The 24,900-nt window shown below is 39.9% G+C and overlaps 1 protein-coding gene across 1 annotated transcript in view; it reads right to left on the bottom strand.

Annotated features, from left to right (window-relative positions):
• The window catches only part of CACNA2D3 (calcium voltage-gated channel auxiliary subunit alpha2delta 3), a 650,216-nt gene that overhangs the window by 167,766 nt on the left and 457,550 nt on the right, over positions 1-24,900 (bottom strand). Inside the window, exon 14 of the mRNA XM_063121610.1 lies at positions 17,143-17,160. Within this exon, the coding sequence (XP_062977680.1) occupies positions 17,143-17,160 (18 nt within the window). The remainder of the gene's footprint in view (positions 1-17,142; positions 17,161-24,900) is intronic.

Below are 24,900 nucleotides of genomic sequence, written 5' to 3'. Positions count from 1 at the left end.
TTTCAAATAGAAGATGCTTTCAAATAGAGGATCGTCCTTAGTAAAGTAGGACACATGGCCACCTTACTGGAGTGGTGGGTCCCAGTCAGGGGCTGTTGAAAGTTTTCTTCCCAGCCACAGTGACATCACAACAATATGTCTGGACAATAAAGATGAGGTTTGCAGGGGTTGAAAGAACAGAATGTGACCTTGCAGTGTGCAGCAGAGGATTCTGATGAAGATGAAGGACAGGCTACTTCCTCAGTGAGAAGTAGCCTCCTGGCCAGAGGATATAGTCCTGTCACCATCCTCTGGCTCAGAGGACAAGTTACTGGTAGAAACTCCTCAGCCTTGCAGAAGTCTCAGTCTTTGAAATCAAGTGAGGGCTCCTTAACAATCCAGTCAGCTCCTCTAAATGGGGCAGAGCGGCCCACACTGCATGTCTTTTCAGCTAATGGAAGGCTTTACATGGCTCTAGCTACTTGCTGAGGCAACATCTTCCTCTTGTTCTAGTAGGAGAGAGTTCCAACCAGCAAGACACTCTTGGAGCTACCCAGGGTCCTACTTTCTTCCTGCCTTGAACTTACTATCAACTTCCCCATTGAGCCTCAAGATACCCTGGAACAAAACATGTGTGTGTGTGGGGGGGCATGTACATGTGTGTTACTACAAAGTGCCCTGCAACGTTGTGCAGTATAGCATTGTTTTTGATGAAGAGATTTAACTTCTTACACACACACACACACACACACACACACACACACACACACACCACACTTGGCTGGATGGTTAACAGGCACAAACAGCTTTACAAAGAAGACCTCTAAAGTCTTTGTATGAAAACTTGTCCATCACTTTGCCATTATTCACAAAGAAACAACTGTTTAACCAGCCCCATGCCACTAAGAGAATGCCACTCCTCAAAATATTACAGAGACTCACAAATAAAACAATGCCAAAAAAATTAGACAGATGTATATTTAACTAGCAAGGTAAAATACTTGATGTTATGCTGACAGATACGAATTACAGAGAAGTTATGTGCTTAAAGTTTTGTTACAAATACATTTTATTAAAAGGAACCTTGACAAAATTAAGCAACGAACAAAGTCAAGACATATTAGAAACTGGAGGCAGTTGTTTTCCATTTGAATACATGCTGTAATCAGAATGTTCCACTGGAATGATACTACTGTGAAATTGTGTTACCTTGAAATAACTTAGTCATTGATAAGTGTAAATTTATGTTTAAAATATAATACGATATTTGGGTTTCAAAATCATATTTGTGTAACCAGGGAAGTGGGATGAAAAATGTAAAAATGCCAAATGACTAATTCATCTGATTGTTTTTGCTTTGCAGGTGCAAAATGTTACTGTTGTGTTCTGAACTGGATAACACATTGTAAAAAGAATGCATAATTACCAAAAAAAACCCTCCATATTTTTTAAAAAGCCTTGTATTTGCAAACATAAATGAGAGAGGAATAATTGTAGGCACATAAAGCTGCCTATTGTCATGAGCCCTCTTCAAAATGTTGTATGAAAAGGTATATTGCCAGTCACTGACCTACATAACCTTGGATATGATGGTTCCCACTTTACGGAAAGCAGCCATCAAGTTGAAGGCATCCTCTATTTGAAGGATTGTCCAGACCAAGTCTGATTTAAAGAACCCTAAGAAGGGAGAACAGAGGCTCTAAAACTGCCCATCAGCAGTACACACCTGGACAGCAGACTGAGCAGGTATGTGGGTCACCTATTCACAATCTTCCCCGTAGTGTTGTGGTAGTTTGCATTCCTACATAAAACTTAGCATATACACATTCTATGTAATGCTGAGCCCTCTTTTTTGGTGATGTATCTCAGAAGAACATAAGAACCAAGGGTCCATCTAGTCCAGCACTCTGTTCACACAGTGGCCAACCAGCTGCCGACCAGAGACCCACAGTCCGGACAAGGGGCAACAGCAACTGGTAAATAGGCTTACTGCCTCTGATACTGGAGGTAGCACATAACCATCAGGACTAGTAGCCATTGACAGCCTTATCCACCAAGAATTTATCCAACCCCTTTTGAAAGCCATCTAAATTGGTGGCCATCACCACAACTTGAGGTAGTGAATTCCTTAGTTTAACTATGTGCTGTGTGAAGAAGGACTTCCTTTTATCTGTCCTGGATCTCCCACAATCAGCTTCATGGGATGACCCCGGATTCAAGTATTATGGGAGAGGGAGAAATGTGTCTCTTTCTTCACCTTCTCCACACCATTCACTCTTTTTGGCAGTGTGTAAGTGGTCATCCGAACTGTGGGATGCAATCAGGAGGAATAGAAGAGGCAAAGCCTTATAAAGTATCCTGGACAATAGGAATCTACCATATTTAGAATTACCCTGGAGTAAAAAAATGAAAACAACCCAACCAAACAAGGAAATCACAACAAAATAACATACTGCTTTTGGTCAGAGATAGTAATCTATAGCTTATCAACTCACAGATTTATTGTAGCCTAAACTTTGGAGTCTGGAGCCCACTTCATGAAATGCATGCTGAGTTACCCTCAGTTGGCACACTAAGGTCTGCATTCATTTGAAATTGAAATGAATGGGTATCATTTGTTAATATTACAGAAACAAATGCCAGAACCTTAAGCAAGTTTCAAATGTCATATATTCTCTTGTTCTCCATTTGTTTCATTTGAAACCCATTATGTTTTTGTTTCCTCTAATAACAGAAATAGATCAGATAAAAGTACAATGGAGTGGGAAGGGAGAGCAGGGAAAAGGAGATTAACATGGTAAAGAATAAGAATTTCCTTTTTGCGCTGAAGACTCAACACAGTAAACAGTCCAATCTTGTTTTCTGGGATTCCCAGGGGGCATCCTAGTTTGTTTACTTTCTAGACTGCCCCTCCTCCCTTGGGTCAGTAGTTAGTGCCAAACGTCTCATGGTAACTCCTCCAAGGGGATGGCTGCTCAGAAGGCAAATTCGGTTCTATTTGATTTGGACTTAAGTGGGGCTGTGAGTTTGTTTCACATTACAGGTGTTAAACTTGCATAACTTAGTTAGAATAGTAGCATTAACATCTGTGAGTGCTGCTGTAATTCAGTTCTTATCATGTATACCCATGTACAAAATTGCTGCCTGAAGGTAACACTTCATATAACTGAGAAATTGGGCACTAGTCTAACAAAATGGCACAATAAATCTGTTAGGGTTGGATCCAGATTTAGGCACATGTAGCTGGGCTGCTGGGGGAAGACTTCCTTGCCCCCTGCTCCCCATTCCAGCCCACCCAGCCTCCTGAAAATGCTACACAGAGGGCTTAGGGGGACCCTGTAGAATGGGCTGAGCAGTGATGCATGGGTGAGGAGAGATCCCTCAAAACTGGGTAGAGGCATCTTCCCTTCCATTCACAAAAGGCAGATCCTAGATCCAATCCTTAGGGCAGTGTCCAACTGTGTCGTTCCATTAGCCCAAATGACATTGTGTTCACAGAAACTAGATTCTGAACTATGCACAAGAGAACAATCCAACTAAAGTTACGTTTGTGCAAGCGTGGTTGGACAAGTGGTATTGCATAACTCTTGTGCTACATGCTGTGAAACATGTTGTGCATTCGTGTTGTGCACCCAGTTAGGCAAATGCTTGAATCCATTGTGCAACGGGTTGTGCAACTGCTCACACAACTAATTGTGCAGGCATCATAGGCAACCACTTGTGCAACGGAAAGATTCAGCAGAGCTTTGCTAGCACTATTTGAGTTTGTGGAATGTCAACATTGGATACAGTCCTTAGACTTCCAAGGTACCATAAGATTAACATGGACACCTTTCTGAAATTTACCATCTGAAGTCTATTTGTCATATTAAGGAATACATTAAAATTTCATCTAAGAAATGGGAAGCCACAAAGTAGGAGTAATTGAAATGAACACATAGAGCAAGGTGATCCAGACATTGCATCAAGCTTCCTGAATGCTTCTTGTTACATAAATGGGTGAGCAGAGTCTGAATCACTTTTCTCAAAAGAATTTAAAGCCATGTGTTGGTGACCAAACCAGAGAGTTTCCCAGGGAAGAATAATGCAATATAAAATCTATCCATCCTTAATTATTGTTACACATTCCTGGCCTATTAATTCCGTTCCACAGAAGTGACTCTATTGCATCACTGAAGTTGTATAAAATGCCACCTTTAGGCAGAATTCTAATATAGCAGAAGGGTTTCTCTACGAAAGTATATGCTTTTCTCTATAGCAAGGTTTTCCAGAATAGCGGCCCTCAAAGCATGCATGAGAGACCTGGGGGAAGATGGGACAGTTAGAGATCAGTCAGGGGAAATTGCATTTACCTGGCCTGCTTATTGAGTTTCTAACCTGATATACAGATGGATAGAGGGATAGCACAGAAAAGCAAGGCAGGGGAGGGAGTGGAGACTTGCAGAGAGGGGTGGGTGGGAAGCACCACCTTCTCCATGGATGTCCCTTTCAGCTACCACTCTGATAGGCACGTGCCACTCCAAGCAATTCCCAAGGGTGGAAGTGTTGTTTCCTTGAGTGCCCATTTCCCTAACAGCCTGAGAAAGCAACCGGGGTGCAGACAGGCTAGTGAAAGCAAGCATGCAAGTTGTGGGAGAGGAAGCTGTGAGAATGGAGATTCTCAACGTTCACCTGCCCCGCCCCCCGATATCTCTTTCCCCTCCATCTCCCCAGCGGTAGGAAGGTATTGCTCTTCAGAACTCGGTAGAGTGGGAGCACCGTTCCTGGAGAAGCCCCTTTCTCTTAAAGCGCTAAAAGAGCAAGACCTCCAGACAAGCTATTTAAAATATATAGGTTTATTTATTAAAAAGAGAAAAAAAATACAAGGCAAGGAGAATTGGAATATATATTCTCTAGATCTTGTGAATTGTACATAAGGTGGTTTGTTTCTATTCCCTTGATAGAAGGCACAGCTCATAGTAGATGGGAGGCGGGGCAGCTGGAGAGCAGATGGAGTGATGATACCCAAACTTAATTTGACACGGAAATGTGTTCTCTCTGTTTCGTTTAGTTATATTTGGCTCCCCAAAAAATGGTTTGTAATGTGCACACCCCCTTACTATTTTGAGCTGCTCTAAACATTTCACATTGCTCCGATAAGACATGTTACGTATATAGTGTTACGTGCACCACAGTTCTTTGAGTGGTGGGAAGTTTCAGTGTTCCAGCACTCACCCAAGTTGGTCTCCTTTGGAAGGACAGCAATGGAAGCTTATGGCCTTTTGTAATATTAGCAATTATTTACAAATATAAAGGTTGAGCATAGGTGGCAGTTCAGTTTAAGCACTCCAACAAACACCCAAATCCACACCAGGTTTTCTAAGTAGCTGCCCAGCATGCCCAAAGTGCTTCAGAGAGCCCCGCCCCACCCCCCTGCAAGCCCCAGATCTGTCCTTTCTTAGTCTGCCTTCACCATCAGGCTGAACCCTTTGCTTTCTTCACAGGCATTGGTTTACAATATTCATTCATAGGAAAGAGGGTTTACAGGCATCATCTTTCAGATATTAGCCCTTGTTAAGGTCAGCTATCGAGAGTCATCAGCTCAATCTCTCCAACGTCTAGGCTAGTCTTGGTTAAACTGGTTTTACCAATTTAGTGATTCTCCTTTTGGAATCACCGAATCACAGTGAGTGCAAGTTAGAAGGGGTTCTTGAGTCCAACCCTCAATCTTATAAACATTAGCTGCTTTCCAAAGTTAGTCATACTTAGAGTAGACCCAATGAAATTAAATGAATGGGACTTAAGCTAGACTTAACACTGGATACAATCTGGCTAGAAACATCCAGAGAGCCTCTTGCCTTTGGTTTGCCCTAAAGACTGGCAAACATCCAGCAGGACTTTTGTAATTCATGTACTGCAAACTGCTCTCAAGGATGTGGTGTTCTGTGTAAGAGTTGAGCTATTCTTCATGAAACAAAAATCCAAAGTTTGCTCTCATGATCCTGGCCATAGTACAAGACATTTTGGTAGTAATTTCATGAGAACGTTCCCTATTCTGAAGTCCATAGGGAAGAAACTCAGCTCCAAATATGATCAGTGGTAAAATATATTGATCAGGTCTGTATGCTACACCATGGTTTGTCACAGATTATTGAACTGTCAATGAGTTATTTAACACATGACAAGCCACAGCACCCACATGCACCAAGTTGCATATGCAACCCCCACTCAGGGTTGTTGTGTTGTGCAAACCTGACAAGCATGGGATACATGAGGGTTAAATAACCCTCACATAACCCTAAAAATACCATGTTTAATCATAGCATAACCCATGCTTGCCAGGTCCACAAGACACAACAACCCACGAGCAGGGCTTGCATATTCAAAATGGTGGCTGCATGGGCCTCATACATGCCACAGCATCACCGGGGGTTAAAAAGCCCATGGTGGGCTATCGTGTCATGGGAACAACTCAGTTGTGTGCACTATGGTTATCTGTGAGAAGAAAAAAGGATATAAATGTAAATTATTATTATTTACATATTTTCAGATGAATGCAGACGCAGAAATCACTCACAGGACCTGTGTTTGCAAATTGTGTTGAGTGGACTGGCCCTAAAAATGGACTTTTCTAGTAAAAGTGTATCACTGAGTAAGTGTATATTGTTTTTCTTAAAGATCTAATATTAAAAATAAGAATAAAACACTGTTTCTGTCACTGTTTATACCAGACTTATTTTATTTTTTTGAGTAATGGGATTTATTGTTAAGGTCTTCAGCATTCCAGCCACAAATGGAAGGGTGTGTGTTTGTCCTTTGAAATGCAAGAACAATTAAATTAAACCCAATAACAGAGTCCAGATTCTCCCAGCCCCACGGCTTTGATTTTTAAAGTCAAACGCATTGCTGTTTTGTTTTAAGTGCCATCACAAAAGGATATTTTTACATTTCATGAGACATCTACATTTCCTAATTGTAAATGATACACACAACATCTAAACGGATGGAAACTTCTAAAGCGATAATGATTTTTACCACACACACACACACACACACACACAAAGAAAAGAAAGAAAGATTTCCCAAAATAGAATTTTGGGTTGTGTACTATGGTGTTCCTTTTGAGCTTGTTATAGCACGAGAGAGAGAGAGAGAGAGAGAGAGAGAGAGAGAGAGAGAGAGAGAGAGAGAGAGAGAGAGATTTAAAAATCTCCAACAGACAAAAGCAACATACTAGGATAGTCAAAGACTACAGACTGGCAAGACTTTAATGTGAGGTCTTGAGGATCTGGTCAATGTTATAGTAATATATGTAAATTAGAATGTGTATTGTTCTTTCCCTAAATAAAGCCATCAGTTTTAAGGACAGCTTGACCTTGAGCACATTGGAAAGAGCTGCCCTCAAATGGGTCCCAGGGTCAAACTACTCAGGCCATGCAATGTGTCTTTCTATTTAACACTTAGGGAGGTTTTAGGTGTAAATTTAATCAGTTTGAGGTCGACTGATAATCAATAAGATCAGAGCAGGTGTGAAGGAGGAATTTAAACCTTTCTTCGCTTTCTGAAATCTTGCAGAAAACCCCTCTGGTTAAATTACTTTTGCTTTTGGGTACCATTGGTACTCCCCTTCTGCCAAAGCAATTCCCTCTCCCCACCCTTGCCAATGCAAAAGAGGGAATTTCCTCAAGACCACAGCAGAGGAAGAAAATATTAAATTAAATATTAAATTCCACCTCCATGCTTTCTCTGATCCCATTAATTTATTCTCATTCTCTCTCTCTCTCAAACACACACACATACACACTGTAGCAGGTAGACTATTCCATAAACCACAGAAATGGGCAATTTGTGGCCCTCCAGATGTTTGGGCCTACAACTCCTGTCATCCCCCACCACTGGCTATACTGCTAGGACATATGGGAGTAGATAAAAGCATCTGGAGGGCCACAGGTTGCTCATCCTTGCTATACCTGAGGTAGTGTAGCAAGCATCTTCCCTAGATGCTCACTAGACAGATGATGGCCATGGAAGCCCTGCATCCCCCACCACCTGGCCTCATTCTTAAGGATGGCATTAGCTGGACAAGGCTGTAATTCATACACCTCCTTCCTCTGCATCCAGAGGAAGCCAGAGAAGAGCTGTGCTTTCTCTGGCTTCCTCTAGAATCATCTAGGGCACGAAGAAAATAAAGTACATAGAACAGGAGATTATGTTGAAAGGCTCAAAGTGAAATGATGCTGCAAGAAGCCCAGGTAGCACCACCATCAATATCAAGGCTTTCTATGTTCCCTTGTAGCAGTGTGCCATTTATACTTCTTTGATTTGAATTCCCAAACTTAAATTAGAAAATGTGTGTAGGGAAGCAGTCTAGAAACGGCAAAACACGCACATCTGTCAGGTTCTGAATATAACACATCACGACAAGATAGCCCTAGCAATGAATCAGCACAGTTGCAGTGGAAAAAGAGAGAGAGGGCTATAGCCAAGGAAGCAGTTCACACCTATCAACAACCAAGGTTATCTAGAAATCAAGCCAAAGCCAGAATCCAGGAAATCTGGCATACTTGGCAAGCAAAGCTTAGAGGTGGTAAAGCAGCAGGAGCAGGAAAAGTCAGAAAGATGATCCAAGGGAAAGGGAAGAGAGGGTGAAGCTGAAGGGTACAAGTGAGAGGAAATACTGAGGTGATGTCGACACTTTTATTAGTACTTCCAACAATGGGAGAGGTCAGGAGCATAAACTCACCCAGACCTTTCATATAAGTATTGTCCCTGCTGGTCTCTGCTTGTCAGTGGAAGTAGTCAAGGGATGAAATAGCTAACTATTAGGATTCCTAGGTCAAACCTGGTGGGATATTAAATGACATTAACGTACTGGAACAGTGTAATACCTATTGTAAGTCCCAGGAACATTGGAAAACGGATATTGAAAACAGGTGGTGGGACAGCATTTAAAAAATTGCCCAAAAGTAGAATTAAAACAGGTTACCTCTAAACTTTTCTAGAAACAGAAATATCAACATTGCCTATAGGATGGAAACATTAGAATAAGTGTGCATTGCCCGTGTAGTGAGAGAGATGGTGATCATGTCAGCTGGGCCTGCCCCCTCATTGTATCCCGCATCCTGATGACAACCATATGAAATCTGCAGAGGGGCCTAACTGTTGTAAACCGCTCAGAGAGCTTCAGCTGTGGGGCGGTATATAAATGTAATAAATAAAATATAAATAAATAATACATGGGTAGAACTCAGTGCTCTTAGGTATAAATTATGCAATCTGTACACTGTTGTTCTGTGGTGAAGCCAGTGTGGAGCCTACATGTCTTGGGGTCTACATATGCAGATGTTACAATCAACATGAGGAAGGCAGTCCAGGCTAGCAAGTGATGCTCTGCCCCATCCATACAAATATTAGCTTTTTTTCCTCTTTTTTTTTAAAGGAGTCTTATGCACAACAAAGAAAAATAAATAAGCACTACTCCAGGAAAAAAGCAAAAAAACATAAATAGTTACTGTACCATTTTATTGTCCTTCTGTACTTCATTCGGTTCAATTTAACTTTTTAGATAACTTTAATAAAAATGCTAAAATTTTCTGCTGATGCATTTCCATGACAATATCAGGATTGCAAATTTTCCACTCGCCTTGTAATTCAACACCTTGAAGTATGAAACGGTAAATGAAGCAAAGAATGATAAATGATGTGTCTAGATTTCTGAAACAGAAGTGTCAGGATAAAAGGACAGCAAACCTTGCTCAAATAAGTTAAGGCTCAAAGACAAAGCTGCTGCAAAACTTTAGCAGAACAGATATGACCAAAGCCATGTTCTGAAAACATTTTTAAAAAGAAAAACAATATTTTCAATAAAGCAAAATTATTATTTTTAAAAGCACCCTCTCTTTCATTAATATGGCTAGGATATAGGCCCTCCTGCTTCAAACAGGTTTGGCACAAAATACCTCACAACAGGAATAAGCTAACACATCTTGAAACCTGCTGTTTCAATAAAGCAAGTCAAACAATACCCTGGTGGGCTATTACATAGGAATAGCTTAAGCTTGAGGGACTGGATTGGACAGAGATCAGGAGTCCTTTATATATAGATTCAGAGTCCAGAATGAACTGTTACACTGATTATTATTAGGTTGGGGGTCTCTTTGTTTTTAAAAATGGAATCGTAATTGCTTTGCGTGCCATTTTTCTTGGAAGAAAGGTGGGGTACAAATCAAATAAATAAGGGGGCAATCATATGCCCCCAAGTAGTGTGGGGGGTGGGTGGAGCATGGGATTGTTCAGATTCCCAGTGCTGAGGTCCTAGACAGTGCTACAACGGTGGAGCTGGGAACTGGAGCTCCCTGCCCTTCTCCGTTGGTGCAGAGAGAACTGGGCTGGCTGTGTCTGCGAGCTCACAAACACAAGCTTGTAGAGAGGAAAAGGGGCCGACTCTTGGGCAGGGAGGGGAAGAGACTGGGGCGGGAGGCTCATGAAGAATCCTCCAGCTGCCCCAGCCTCCTTCCCTTCCCTTCCGGACAGTCCCAGCTGCAGGTGCCCTGCCCTCTTTTAAATCTGGTCACTCTAGTATAGCTCCTGCACCTTTAACTGTTGTGACGAAGAGGGAATTTCACCAGGTTCTCCATATATACAAATGACACCTGCTGAAATTCCCTTTTCTATGCAACTGTTAAAGACACAGGAGCCTTGTTCTCCTTTTCATATGGTCACCCTACGATATCCATCACCCCTTTCCTTTTACAATAATCTAGAACTCTTTCCCAGTTCATTTCACTAGTGGTACTGGTACCACTTCAAAATGTGGGTGCCACTTCACATGGGAAGCTGCATGAAGCATCTTCTCCTATGGCATGGCCAACCACACTGGTTATTCTCTGTAGTTACAAAATCCCTTTGCAACATTTAACTCTATATCCTTGCATGCATTTCAACTGATACAGTTAATCATATGCATTTCTAGAGCTGGTGCCTACATTGTGTCTTATAGCAAATTTTAACTGTTAATGCAGCCTGACCAAAATATCACACAGCCCCCTGACAGAATGGATGCGAGTTGAAAATTTGCCCCCAACACTGTTAAGTTCTTATAGAGATTGCGCGTGAGTTGCTATGCTTTCTCTCCTCTTTGTATGCTAGCCATAATTTGAGAAAGTAACAGTTCCATCTCTCATGCTACAATCCTAGACCCATTTATCTGGGAACAAGCTCCACTGAACTCAGCGGGACTTACTTCTGAGTAGTAATGCATAGGATTGCAATGTGACCGTAGTTTTGCCATTTTTCTCTTTAACCTTCAGATGATCCTAGAGTATTTTCAGCCATTGGTATACGAAATGCCACAGAGCGTTTGGCAATCAATATGAAATTATAAAAACTGTAACCAAGATTTTTGAAATGAAAATAAATTTGATGACTGTACAAATTTCTGGAAAAGCATGGAAATGAGTGTAAAAATTGATATTTATTGAGGCATTCAATTATTCCTTAGATGTTCTGTTGAATTACATGAAAGACCTAGTCATTTGGTTTCTTTTGCCATTTCCACCTGGGCATGTCAAATGTTATTCTTTACCAGGAATTTTTGGAAACATAGATGAAATTTTGTGAGGGAAATTATATTCTGTAGTAAATGTCAGAATTTTTATATATATTTCCCACTGAGTACCTAAAAAAATCCTGAGTACCGGAAAAAAAAAGTCAACATATACGGAATTTCTAGCATTTGCCTTACTATTCATATTATAAACAACATGATTGTACCCTCAGTGCATGCTGTGAAGTTTGCAAGACACTTTGAAGATTGGATTGCTCACATCTACCATTACTTAGACTCTGCCTTCAGGCATGGTTTGGGAATGAAAACTGCATTGGTTGCCCTGTGGGATGGGCTATGCTAAGAGTGGGATTGTGAGCTTATGACCATTGGTTCTCTTGGGCCTCTCAGCAACTTTGGATACAATCAACCCTGGTATCCTTAAGCAGGGCTGGTGAATCCCCTGCCTCAGGCGGCAGTGTGGGGGGGAGCAGAAAATGGCCCACTCCCTCCACCCACCAGAATTGCCCCCCACACACACACACACTGCTGGCCACTCACCCACTGTGGCAATTGCTATGCTGAAAGAGTGGGGTTGGCAAGGCTTTCAGGAGTTCCTGCCCATCTAGAGCACTTGCTGTAGTGCTACCAGGTGGGATGTCAGCTCTGTAGAGTCCCACTGGCCCTGCCCTCCTGCTTGTGCAAATGCCTCAGTGGGAGAGTGGCTAGCAGGGCTCTCTGGAGCAGCCACCTGCTCTACCACTCTTTTTCATCTAATACAGGTGAGGCAGTTGATCTTCTGAATCAGTTCTTGGGCAAGGGAATGATCTGGATGAGTACCAATAAACTCATAAACAGAGATATTGTTTATGGATTGTTTGTCTCTCTTTGTTTCTAACAAAAACATTCCAAGGATCAAGTGCAAAGTTGCTCTTGGATCCATCATTGTCACTAGAGGTGGCTCAGAGTTCTTTTCATGGACTTAGGCTAATATACCAATTACAACCCTACCTGGGCAGAGATAGCTTGCAACAGTTATACATGCTTTGGTAACTTCCCATTTGGATTATTGCAATGTGTATAATTCATGGGGTTGCCTTTGAAAATGGTCAGAAAACTTCTGCTAGTCCAAACCAGATTGTTAATGGGGCCTGTCCAATATCATCACATTATGCCAATACCTTGCCTTCTGCACTGGCTGACACGCCATTTCCAGGCCTGATTTGAAGCGCTGGTTTTAACCTTTAAAGTGCTTAGTGGCTTGCAGCCAGGTTACCTGAAGGAGCTTCCCTTCCCAGATTTACCTATGTGGTCCCTAATGTCATCATTTGAGGCCCTTCTCCAGGTGCCTTCAATGATTGTGAGGATGATGCCAAATGAGGTGAGGAGAATGGCTGTAAGACAGAAGGTCTTTTCAGTGTTTGTGTCCACCTGTGAAATGCCCTCCCCATACAGGCCCACCTGGCACCTACATTATGGACTTTTCAGCATTGGACAAACACCTTCTTCATTTTACGAGGCCTTTCAGCAACTGTTGTAGTGCTTTTACACTTTTACTCTTACTGCTGGTTTTACTTTTGATTTTGTTATGTGTTACTGCTGGTTTTACTTTTCTTTTACCTGACACGTTTTATTATTACCTTGTATTTTAACTTCTTAATTTGTGCACCATCCAGAGAACTTCAGTTATCGGGAAATTAACAAGGAAACAAATAAATAAATAATATGAATTTATACTGGTTAGCTCCATGTTGGGAAATATAGATTACCCAAAACATTTTTCATTATGTATTCTATTGCAAGACCAGGGGCTTCGAAATCTATAACTAAATAGTACTATAAAGAGATTATCTGTTGCTTGTTGCCAAAATAATAATTTACATGTATACAGAATAACTGTGCCGCACACGATCCTTAAAAGATATGGTGTTTTTTTTTTAGCAGATTCTTATTCTAGATTCATCTGATGATTAAAGTAAGCTTGTTTATAAGGCATGAGCATTTAAAATGTTTATACAAAAACATTTGTAGATGATACACAGATTCCAACAAAAACACAGTACAAGTTCAGACACCATATGGCAAAACGTACACTAGCATTGACTTAAGTCATTCATAAAGACAAGCATCAGTCTTGTACTGATCTTCCTCAAACAAACAAATGCCAAATGGTTTTGAAAGCTTCTCATCATGCTCCAGTTTGTTGGAGAAAAGTCCGGACATTGTACATTTCCAAGTTATTCAACATAGGGAAACTAATTAGTAGGACCCAACAAAGTTCTATTTCCACTCAGAATTTCAAACCAGTTTCATGTTAGCTATCCAACAACTACTTATTGCTTGATACAAATCTGAAGATGGTGATGTAGCTGTATAAATGTTTCTATCTGAATACTGCCTTTTGACTCCATTAGCCAAATAATCCATTAGATATGCACACAAATAATGTGATTCCATTACACTGTATTTGCTTAATACTGGCAGTTGCTTATTCTGTCAAATGACCATTTAATCATGTTGAAATGACTAAGGTTACAGCTTACACCATCCACCTCTTTTAATGAACAACTGCATTTCTACTAATAAGTGGAGGAGGAGGATATGACTACTTTGAAAAGTGTACATGAATTAGACTGGGAGCACTAAAATACTATTGTTGTGTCCAGCATCTGCTAATCATAGAAAAAGCAAGAAGTAACCTAGTACCAAGCAGCATGACAATTGCATTTTGAATAAAAACTAAATATGTAACAGAAACTGGAAGACAAAGGTGATGTTCTTCTAGAGACTGAAATAGGATGACGAAAAGAAATTTTGCTGATGTGGAAAGAGCTATTACAATATGGAATCCTTTAAAGTTTTATAATTATACAAGGGGGACCGAGCTTCTGAAGGCTGTTCCAAATCAAATATGGAGGGATAAGGACACATTGCAGTAAAATTTCTCAGCACCTATTATTTAATACATTTCACCTTCCATATTCTCCTCCTGCCTGTAGTTTCTTATTTATTCCCCATCATAAGTCTCAAGCCTGCCTGGAAATGACACCCAGTAACTTGGAAGTAATTTCCCTAATAATGGCAGGCTGAGCTGCCATTATTATTACCCAATGTTTTGGAAACAGGACTGTGCATATGCTTAAAGATTACTTCAGTTTTTCCAGGGCTGATCCTGGCATTCACAAAAGAGGTTCAAGGATTGAACCATGGGGACACCTGAAGGAAATGATTTTATCCCTTGGCTTTTAAAGATGCTAATAAACCAGTGAATCTGTCTTTGAATGCCAGAACATGAGACTCCATGCTTAAGAACTTATGAAACCCTTGTAAACATGTTCCATGTGTTTGAGAGTTTTATGTTGAATGAACTACATTGCTGTTACCAGGCATCACCATCTGATCTTCATCATCACCATCATCATCATCTACTATAACTATTAGAAAATGGTGGTCAAGACACATAACTGACTTGGTGGATGAGAGATTCTGCTAAAGTCAGAGTATATTAGGTAAACCAAAACTTACCTCTGTTTTATCTCTATTCATATTCATAATAAAAATAATAAATTTATTTCTTACCCGCCTCAATCCATTTTGATTGAGGCGGGGAACAAGTATCATAGCAAGTCACTGACACGGTACTCTACCCAATTAGATGAATGTGAAATGAGGTTTCCACTTAAGACCAAAGTACTTTTCGGTTGTTCACTCCATGTACAATAGGCATACTTTGAGTGGAAGCATAGCAGCAGCAGGCTCCATCCCTGAACAGCTGCACAGATTAATTTGTATGCGCAGCTCAGGAAGAACCCCCCTCCCTCTTCAGTGCATTGTCATTCTACAAGGAATGAACGACTAAAAAGAAGTCAAACATCTTCACATAAGAGCTTACTAAAAGAATTGCATTGCTAAAGAATGTGGAAGGATCACGAAGCTAAATTTATTCAGTACAACTAAATTTTGCTAAGTAAAGAAAAAAGCTATGAACCTAAACAAACAAGCGCTCAGTTTTTACGAAGATGATGTACAGTGCAATCCTACACATGTTTATTCAGAAGTAAGTCCCTCTGTATGCACGGGTGCTCCTTTTCTAGCAAGTTAGTTTAGGATCACAGTCTCAAGCATCCTGATAATAATTTTGCTTATTCTGGAAACTAGAAACCAACACATCATAATTACCATGTTGGGTTAGAATTGATGATAATTTCTGGGAAAAGATAGTCATTAAAAAGTTCTTGTTCTGAATGATATATTTAAAAGTGATGGTCTTGATAAACTGCAATTTGGCATACATAGAACTATCCCATCCACTTCTGTGGGAACAATGTGTTATGCCTATGGAAACCAATTAGAGGACCTCCAGACAAGTGTAATCCTATGTTTTCAATTGGATGTTCACATTCAGGGCTTCACCCTCTCCTTGTAGGCCATTCTTCTGAAGGCTTCCTCCAGTTTCTCACCCGTATCAGAAAAGACAGTTGGCACATGTATCTTTTTCCATTCATGGAGACAAGCAGCTGGGGAACTATTTGATCAGAAAACTGCCAGCAGGGAAAAGATTGAACACTGCTCTGATCATTTGTGAGCCCACCCCAACCAACCCCTTCAGCTGCATTACAATTAAACAATAAAAATTAGGCAAAAGTCATGTGCCTCCTGCTTGTGTTGAGCTTGGGCCACAGAGAGCTGTACTACTGCTAGTAGGTCTGCCCATGCAGGAAGTCTTTCTCTCTTTTATGAACTCATTCATGAACACTAAGCAGGATCAGAAGAGAAGACTGTTCAAAATAGCAAGAAAAGTCCAGCTAAAAGCACAAACTGAGGGGGTTCTCAGGTATTTAAATTCAAGTCTGCTCATCAAGGAATGATTACCCCCCAAAATCCTAAATGTGTGTCGGAAATGCCATTCTGCCGTAATCATACCGGAATTCTTGTAAATTATAAAACCTCACCCCTCATCATATAAAGGCGTTCTAAACTGTGGCAGTTCTTGCATGTTTTCTTCCCAATTATATTTGTGAATTATACAAGAATGATGCAACGGACATCAAGTGATATGTTGCACCGGCCACAATTATCATTTTGTGATAGACCATGAAATGCAATGGGGCAGCTCTGGATCATACCATATCAAAGCAGAAGCTGTACAACAATAACAGCACATTGCATGGAAACCTCTTTGGACAAAACGTATGTTAGATGTGCTGCAAGGCTTTTGATAAGACAATACAATAGGGACCAGTGAAAGGATGTAGCCATCCCTGAGTTCCATTGTTCCTCTGGTAGAGAATCTAAGGACCTATGGATGGCCTCTTTGTAACTGCCATACCCATTCAATAGCTGCCTAATATTTTCAAAGTGATAACAAAACGGATCCTTTATTTTACGAAGCAGCAGTCCATTCCTTCTCCATTTTGGTTCAAATAGCTCTTATATTGTGTTCTGAATTGTAGCTCAGTGGGTGACTTGACTGCACACAATGTCTTGCTTTGATTTAAGCAATGGCACACTCTCCAGTTCATTACTGCTGTGACATTATAAAGGATTTCACTGATCACCATTGTACCATATTCATGACACTGTGGAAACATGAAGAGTTGGTGATTTCTTTGAATAAGTATTGATTGAAAATAGTTTACCTTTTGAGCCTGAGGAAGCTGGAAAAAAAAACAAGAACAGAATAGAACAAGCCATCATTATATATTTGATGTGATATATTAAAAGCGAGTTTAGCTGGTTTATCAATGTAAAAAATCACCAAGGTAATAAAAAATAGGAAGTAGGAGAAATATTTCCAGTTAATTCAATCTGCTGCACAACCACAGGACTACAGGAACTAAAGGACAGCTTGTCTGCTGAATATCACTAGCACCATGCAATTTGTTAAAATGCTGCAGTGCTAAAGGAAAGAGATGGATCCCCCAAAGATATGGTATCACACTTGAATTGTGAAGTTCCATCTTCCTGTACACAAATATAATGTAATGTGGATCCTTTTGAACCAGTCAGCTACTAATCTCTTGTTGTTGTTTATTCGTTCAGTCGTTTCCGACTCTTCGTGACTTCATGGACCAGCCCACGCCAGAGCTTTCTGTCGGCTGTCGCCACCCCTAGCTCCCCCAAGGTCAAGTCCTTTATTATCAAGAACAATTTTGATCAACAAATCTTTTAAATTACTCATCCATAATTGTGTGTTCATATTTAAACACAAGCACAAACTGCATACAAGTGCCTGCATATACAATGCATTATGATTTTGCAAATAGAAGCTTCGTACTAAACAGCAGCACCCTGTTTTAACAAAGAAAATTGTCATTATTGTTTCGCAGCTGAATTGCAAGCAACCTGTGCCATTTGTAATTCATTCTTCTGAGATAATCACAATTGTTAATGATATCTAAATCAAAGCATGATCCAGTGAAAAGTTACACACTGGCCCTGTTTGCATGATCACCACAACCAACCATAACTCATATAAACCACGATGGTTTGTGTGTGTGCCAGCGGCTATTTTGAATATTTAAGCTACAGTGGTCAGTCACCATGGCTTATCATGTCGTCCAAGCTCAGCAAGGGTGATTTGTTGGTGTGTTTTACAAGGTCAGAAAAAAAGAGAAACACGTTCTCGGGGTGCAAACATTTTTATTACAAAGCCCAACGTGGTGTAATAAAAACATTCGCATCCTGAGAACTTGTTTCTCCTGACTTTGATGCTCTCCTCCTTTTGGTTTTGGTATGTTTTACAAACCACACACACAAACCATGGGCTAACGAAAGCCTCACCAGGTTTGGACAACAAAATAAGCCAGTGACTGACTGCAAAGGTTTGAATATAAAAATGTCTTCTGGCATGTATGACAAACCACCATGACCAAGGTGAGTTGCAGTAATCATGTGAACCAAGTCACTGTCTTGTCCCACTGAAATCGGTGAGGTAATTAAGCAGATACTTCAGTAGGAAAACTGAGAAAGTATTTGTTCCCTTCTTTAGGAATCATTGGACCACAGACCTGCTTAACTTTGGCTAGATCATGCCCATAGGTAACCCCACTACTATTATATTTCATAGTACCTTGTGAACTCCCCCTCCCCCCCATATATATATATATATATATATATATATATATTCAACTGTGCTGAGCATTAACCAGTTGAGTCATTTTTCCCACCCTTTGCTACTTTCCCTCAATCAATTTCCAGCTATGAAATGTCCATCTTGAACTGAATCCACAAGAAATAGTTCAGTGCTCGGGCAAACACTTTGATGGGAAATGTCAACAAACGGCAAACAATAATAAGAAATTCAGGCAACGCCTTGAAAAACATGGAGTGTACAGACACGTATCAGTGATGAAGAGAACAAACAGTTGATAGAATTTACTAGTTCAATATGTGCCCTTTTTTTACAGAAGGGCGGGATATGAATTCATTAATTAAATAAATAATATACGCTGACCTCTTCAATAAGTAATTTGGGTTGGATCCATAATTAGCCATACCTAGAATAGACCCATCTGGAATAATGACTAACATAAGTTCCAATGATTTCAATGGGTCTGCTCTAAATATGACTAAGATTGGATCCAGCCCTCTATTTCCAATTAGTAAGGAGATGCTGAAGGTTTCTAGCGCAAATATGGAAAACATACAGGCAGAACCCCCAGGTTACTGGACCATTAGCTTGTTCAAGTTTTCTAAGGAAAAGCCGTCTGACCCTTTGAGTTTTATCTAATACTTTTTGTACTGCAGTGCCTTCAATATTGTCAGTTGCTTGCTCATTTCAATTAAAGGTGGCCTGTATATGCCTTCATGCAGGCATTTTTCACTCACACTACATCATGAGGTTTACCACGTTAGGGCGCAAAGGAACATGAACAGTGCAGCAGAAAGAGTAAAAATACTGGTGTACTTCAAAATAACAACTCCTGTGGTTTGAATAGGGATTAAGGTTTGCTTTTATGATCACACTACAAGCGTTAAACAACTCAACAAATCAAGGATATCTATTTTATCACCCAAGAACTGTTTTGTGAATGGTCACAGGGATGTTGAAAGAATCTGTTCAGGGTGGTGGTGGAGCTAAGCCCATTTTTGCTGGCTTGCCCCTCTGTACTCCTGCTCAATCATCCATGAGTTGGCCTGACTCAGCATGTAACAAGTCAGGACAACTCATAGATTTTTCCTGTGTGTGCAAATGCAAATCATGATTTGAAAAAAGTTGCAGCTGTAAATAGTGCAATTTGTTTTATTGTGGTTTTAATTTTTGTGAACCGCCCAGAGAGCTTCGGCTATTGGGCAGTATAAAAATGTAATAAATAAATAAAAATAAATAAATAAATAAAATTTGAACAAAATCTGGGGTGTAAATGGTCTAATTTCTGCAAATGAGTCTATTTGCAGATATGTCTTTGTGCTCAATGCTTCCAACTCTAAATAAACCAGCATCAGAATGAAGATTTATCCTTTAAATCTAGTAGCTCAGGGAGACGATCTTGAACTTATAGATCCTGGCAGCTAGAGGAATGATGACAAATACCCATCTGAAAACTGTAAAGGGCCTTCACAAATGTTGATATAATGCTAATTGCTTATAATGAAGTTTTTGCAATGTTGTATTATACCAGAAATCATTACTTTGCAAACACAATGGAGAAGAGTAACTAGAAATAAATTATCTGCTAAGTAAGTTAAAGTGTAAGACCAGGGCCAGGTTGAGGCTGTGAAGGCATAAAAATTGCTTATCTCTGAAAAATGTAGTGGGTACTATTGACTCCAGTGGTTTCCTCAGACCTTGCCAAGACAAGTATACTTTTTTAAAAAGACTACACACACTTTCTCTTAATCCTCAAACGAATAATGTAGCAGTTCATTTTCTTGCGTCTAGTAGAAATTACACTTTTTTCATGCTTTTGCCCTGTGTCTTCCATCTGTTGTTGTTGTTGTTAAAAACTGGGAGTGGCACTGGGAGTTTAGAAAGCTGGATTAAAAATGCAGGCACTTGAAACAAACAGATTATAATAAATACCCAATTTTCCAACCCATCTAACACGTGCATTACTTTGCATTCTTAAAATGTGAATGTTTTTGTTTTTAAATTATCAACAAATTCTGAACCTATTCACTGGATTCGATGATCAACTAAACAGGGACCATTAAGATTTAAACGCTGAAAAGAAAGATAAAGAAAGAAAAATGAGGAGGAGCTCCCAGGCTCAAAACTCTTCTGCCATGCAGAAAGACAAGGCTCTTGCTTCCAGACTAAAGAAGGAATATTAGCCCAGATTCTCTAGTGTGGCTCTGACATGTTCTTGGATGATGTAATGAAAATAATAATAATAATAATAATAATAATAATAATAATAATAATAATAATAATAATAGTTACCCACCTCTCCCTCCGAATCGAGGTGGGGTACAACACAAATGCAAATGCCACAAAATACATATAATTAAAACATTCAAAACTAATAAATCATTAAAAGCAGCACATTATTAAAAGGCATCCTAAAATTCAACTGGGTAGGCCTGCCAGAAGAGGTCAGTCTTTATGGTAGGGAAAGACTAAGAAGACCTCATTCTGAAATGGGACATACGGAAGATAAAGGGACTCTATTTTCAGCTGTTTGCATGTAATGGTTTAGGATGTATTAACTTTGATACTTTAACTAATAAACAAAATAAATACATTACATAAAGTCCAATTAAATGTACTGTTGCTACACCTGCAAAAGAAAGAGAAACTTAAAAAAAAACCTCTATAATGAATAAATCGGTTTGTAGGGGAGAATGCAAGGATGGTTGTGCTCGTGGAAGGTCATCACTTATAGCACTGCCCTGGTGACACAAGTATCACTGGCCCTGCTTCCGTCAGCAGAATGGGGAGGGAGGGAGATTCTCTTGGAGCCCCTGGGACACCCTCACAATCAGCTCCAGAGAATTGGGCACGCTCCAGAGCAGAGTTGGGGGGGCGGGGAATGAGGGGCTACAGGGGGAGGGGAGGGGAAAGACCCTTTGCATAAGCAGATGTCCCCTGAGACGATGTTGGATTTTGTCAGAAGAGAAAAGGCCTAGTGCAGGAAGCCCTGGAAAAGCTTCTTCAGCAATCAGAGTTGATAGTTTCTGAGAGTGATACTTACCCCTTTAGAGAAGCCTGGCAAAGTTGCCTGGGTGTTTACACACTGCCATTACCCAGAAGCAGTATTTATTTATTTATTTCATTTCTGTACCGCCCAATAGCCAAAGCTCTCTGGGTGAGAAAGCTGAACTCACGGAGTGCAGCCTTTTTGTGTATATACTTCCGATTATCATTTCTTCTCCACCATCCATATATTTCACTTGTGATTATATGGCATGGCAACTAACAAATTTTTTTTGTAGAACCTCTCATGGTCAGGTTTTATCACGATTTCTAACATCACTGTGATCAATCTACATTAGCTTCTAAGTATACAGAAATCTTCGATGAAATTCTTAGGATAGGATCTTGAGAACTTTCAGTTCACAGTATCCTCAGCCCAATCATCTGATAGTACCAACAATTTTGTGAAAGGTTAAGTGACCTATTTATCAACACTACAGTTCTCAAAACGCTGCTTAAAAGAACAGTATTGCTCCTACTTTACAGGCTCCATAGCTTATTACATTTGATTGTTCACTTAGGAATGACACATACAGGCACACACACATTCAATGAGACATTTAATGAACCATTGTCTATTTCACAATAACTGTTTTCTAGCCAGGGACATATTAGGATGAGAATAGAATTATTTTCCATTTTCAAATCAAATCCCCCTTTTAATGTATTCCTTTTAACAGGAAATAACAAGTCTGCTATGGGAAAGAGCTGTAAAGTCAACGTGGGACCAAATATCAAAATTTCCATTCCTAAATATAAGTTTCAAAAGTTTTTTAAAATGAGGAAAAGAAGAGTTACGTTAATGAAGACAAAATAAAACTATACACATATGCCATAACTAAAACCAGAGAGTATAGTTTAGTCCACATTGAGAAAAAAATCTGCACATATTCCAAATTCACATTTACTGTAATGTGTCTCAGCATCTTCTTTATAAAACTGCAAATATTCCCCCCCCCAAAAAAAAATTCAGTTTAGGGGTACTGAACCTTTTCAAAGTTAAGTAGCTAAGAATTTGGGGTGCTTGTTCACGCTGTCCTGTTCTCTCCTGAGTGCCTTAAAAGCAGAAATTCTGGGTGCCGCATCTTAAGAAGGGCATAGGCAAACCAGCATCTTTCCAGAGGAAGATGACTACAATTGTAAGAAGTCTGTAAACTAAGTCCTATGAGAAACGGTTGAAAGACCTAAGCATGTTCAGCCTGGAGAAGAGAAGATTAGGAGGAGCATGAAAGTGGCCTTCAATTATCTGAAGTGCTGTTATTCAGAAAATGTCAGCAGAATTGGGAAGAATCCAAAGTGGTACCTACCCCTCCAATTCCCTTCTGCTCCCCTTCCATTAACGGCGGGTCTCCCTAATTTCATTGTGCAAATGAGACCCACCGCTAATGCCAGGGAGATTTAGCACTTCTTAGAGGAAGCTCCAAAATGAGTAGGAGCTGTGGTTTCAGGTTGCCTCGGAAGCGCTAAGTGGCTATTGTTCAATGGTGGGGACCATTTGTGCAACAGAATTGGTGGAGCATAAAAGAATAGGCAGGGGCATAAGCACTCTGTTGAATTCTGCCTGTTGTTCTCTATTGCTCCAGAGGACCATACTAGAGCCAACAGGTAGAAGCCTATGCGGCAGGGTCTTGCTATTTACTGTTTTACTCTGTACAGCACCATGTACATTGATGGTGCTATATAAATAAATAATAATAATAATTTCAGGTAAACATTAGGAGGAATGTCCTAACAGTAATAACAGTCTGACAGTGGAAGAGACTGCCTTGGTATATGGCAGGCTCACTGGAGGTATTTAAGCAGAGAGTAAATGGCCACCTGCCAGGGATGCTGCAGTTGCATCCTAAATCACAGATCTTCATTGAGCAAGGTGCTCAATGATCCCAACCTGCTACCCACCATAGGTTTTGAGCTACAACTCCCAGCATACCTGACCATTGGCCATACTGGTTGGGGCTGATGGAAGTTGAAGTTCAAGACATCTAGAGGATACCAGGTAGGGAAGGCTGGAATAGATGACCTCCAAAACACCTTCCAAATCTGTGATTGTATGATCAATCCCTGAGGTGGAAAACAGCAAGAAATCATAGGCGTTGTGTTTTTCACATGTAACGGTTGTGAAGTCTTACAAAGTTTACAAAGTTTACAAAGTGAAGTCTTACAAATATTAATGGAATATCCTGTACATAAAAATCAATGATTCAGTTATCCATGAGGCTAATCATATCTGAAAACCTGGATGCAAAAGTCAAGCATCTCTTTTAGATATTGCTAAGTCATGATATTTTCTCCTTGGACAAAACACTGCAGAGTTTTCCTTCAGAGGAGTTTTATTTATTGCCTCATAAAGCAACACAAGGCTGTTATCATTCCCTCTGTAAAACAATATACTGAAATGTACCATATTACTCTTTCTTTTTTAGAATGTGGAACACATTCTTAATCTAGTTTTATCCATACTCTCTATTCCTTGAAGGGTACTGAGAAAATAAATAAATAAATAAATAAATAAAAATACGATTTACTTTAAATGCCATCTATCCCATAAGATTTTAGTTCATCTTGTAATAAAGCAACAAAAATGCAATATCATTTTGCACCACTTTAAAAACAAAAAAGATACCATGAAATTAGCTGGTTGAGCTAAGCAGCTTTGTTTCAGAGAGTTAAAAAATAAGGCTTCACAATCTGAGAGCATCATTATGTTTAATGAGGCTTCTCCTTCTAATGAAACACTTTTGCCTTTATAAATGTTGCCTGTAGTTTCACAGAGCTCCCTCGAGCTGCCTCTCCCTGCACCCCCACCATGCCCAGAACATCTAGCTGCAATACCTACATTTAGTTTAGTGGAAACAAGTTATCTCCCTCTCTTCAAAATCACAAGAGGCCACTTCAAACTTATCGGATGAAACTTCTAGCAGACCACAGAAAGTTATTGACTTTAAGCCTGAAATGAAATTTCTGTGATAGCATCAGGATTTCTCCTTATATCACTTTGGAATAATTTTGCATGGCCAAAATCAACCCCAGAGCAATCAAACACCTGACTGCTTTGAGATATATCAGCTGTTTATTTCCATAATACCGGTGTGAAAGATATGTCTTCATTTTTCCATAAGCAAATCACCTACACCTATCAGTTACCCAACCAACATTTGTTATATTTGCTGCATGGATATTAAAATACTTATTTAATCAGCCTAAAGCTAATCCATATTTGGCTGATGCAAGGACAGTTTTGCTCATGCAAGATGTTGGG

Source organism: Elgaria multicarinata, chromosome 3 (genome assembly GCF_023053635.1).
Source record: "Elgaria multicarinata webbii isolate HBS135686 ecotype San Diego chromosome 3, rElgMul1.1.pri, whole genome shotgun sequence".
NCBI lineage: Eukaryota > Metazoa > Chordata > Lepidosauria > Squamata > Anguidae > Elgaria > Elgaria multicarinata.
The sequence above is the reverse complement of the archived record's forward strand: the minus strand, read 5'-3'. Positions and strand labels throughout refer to the sequence as shown.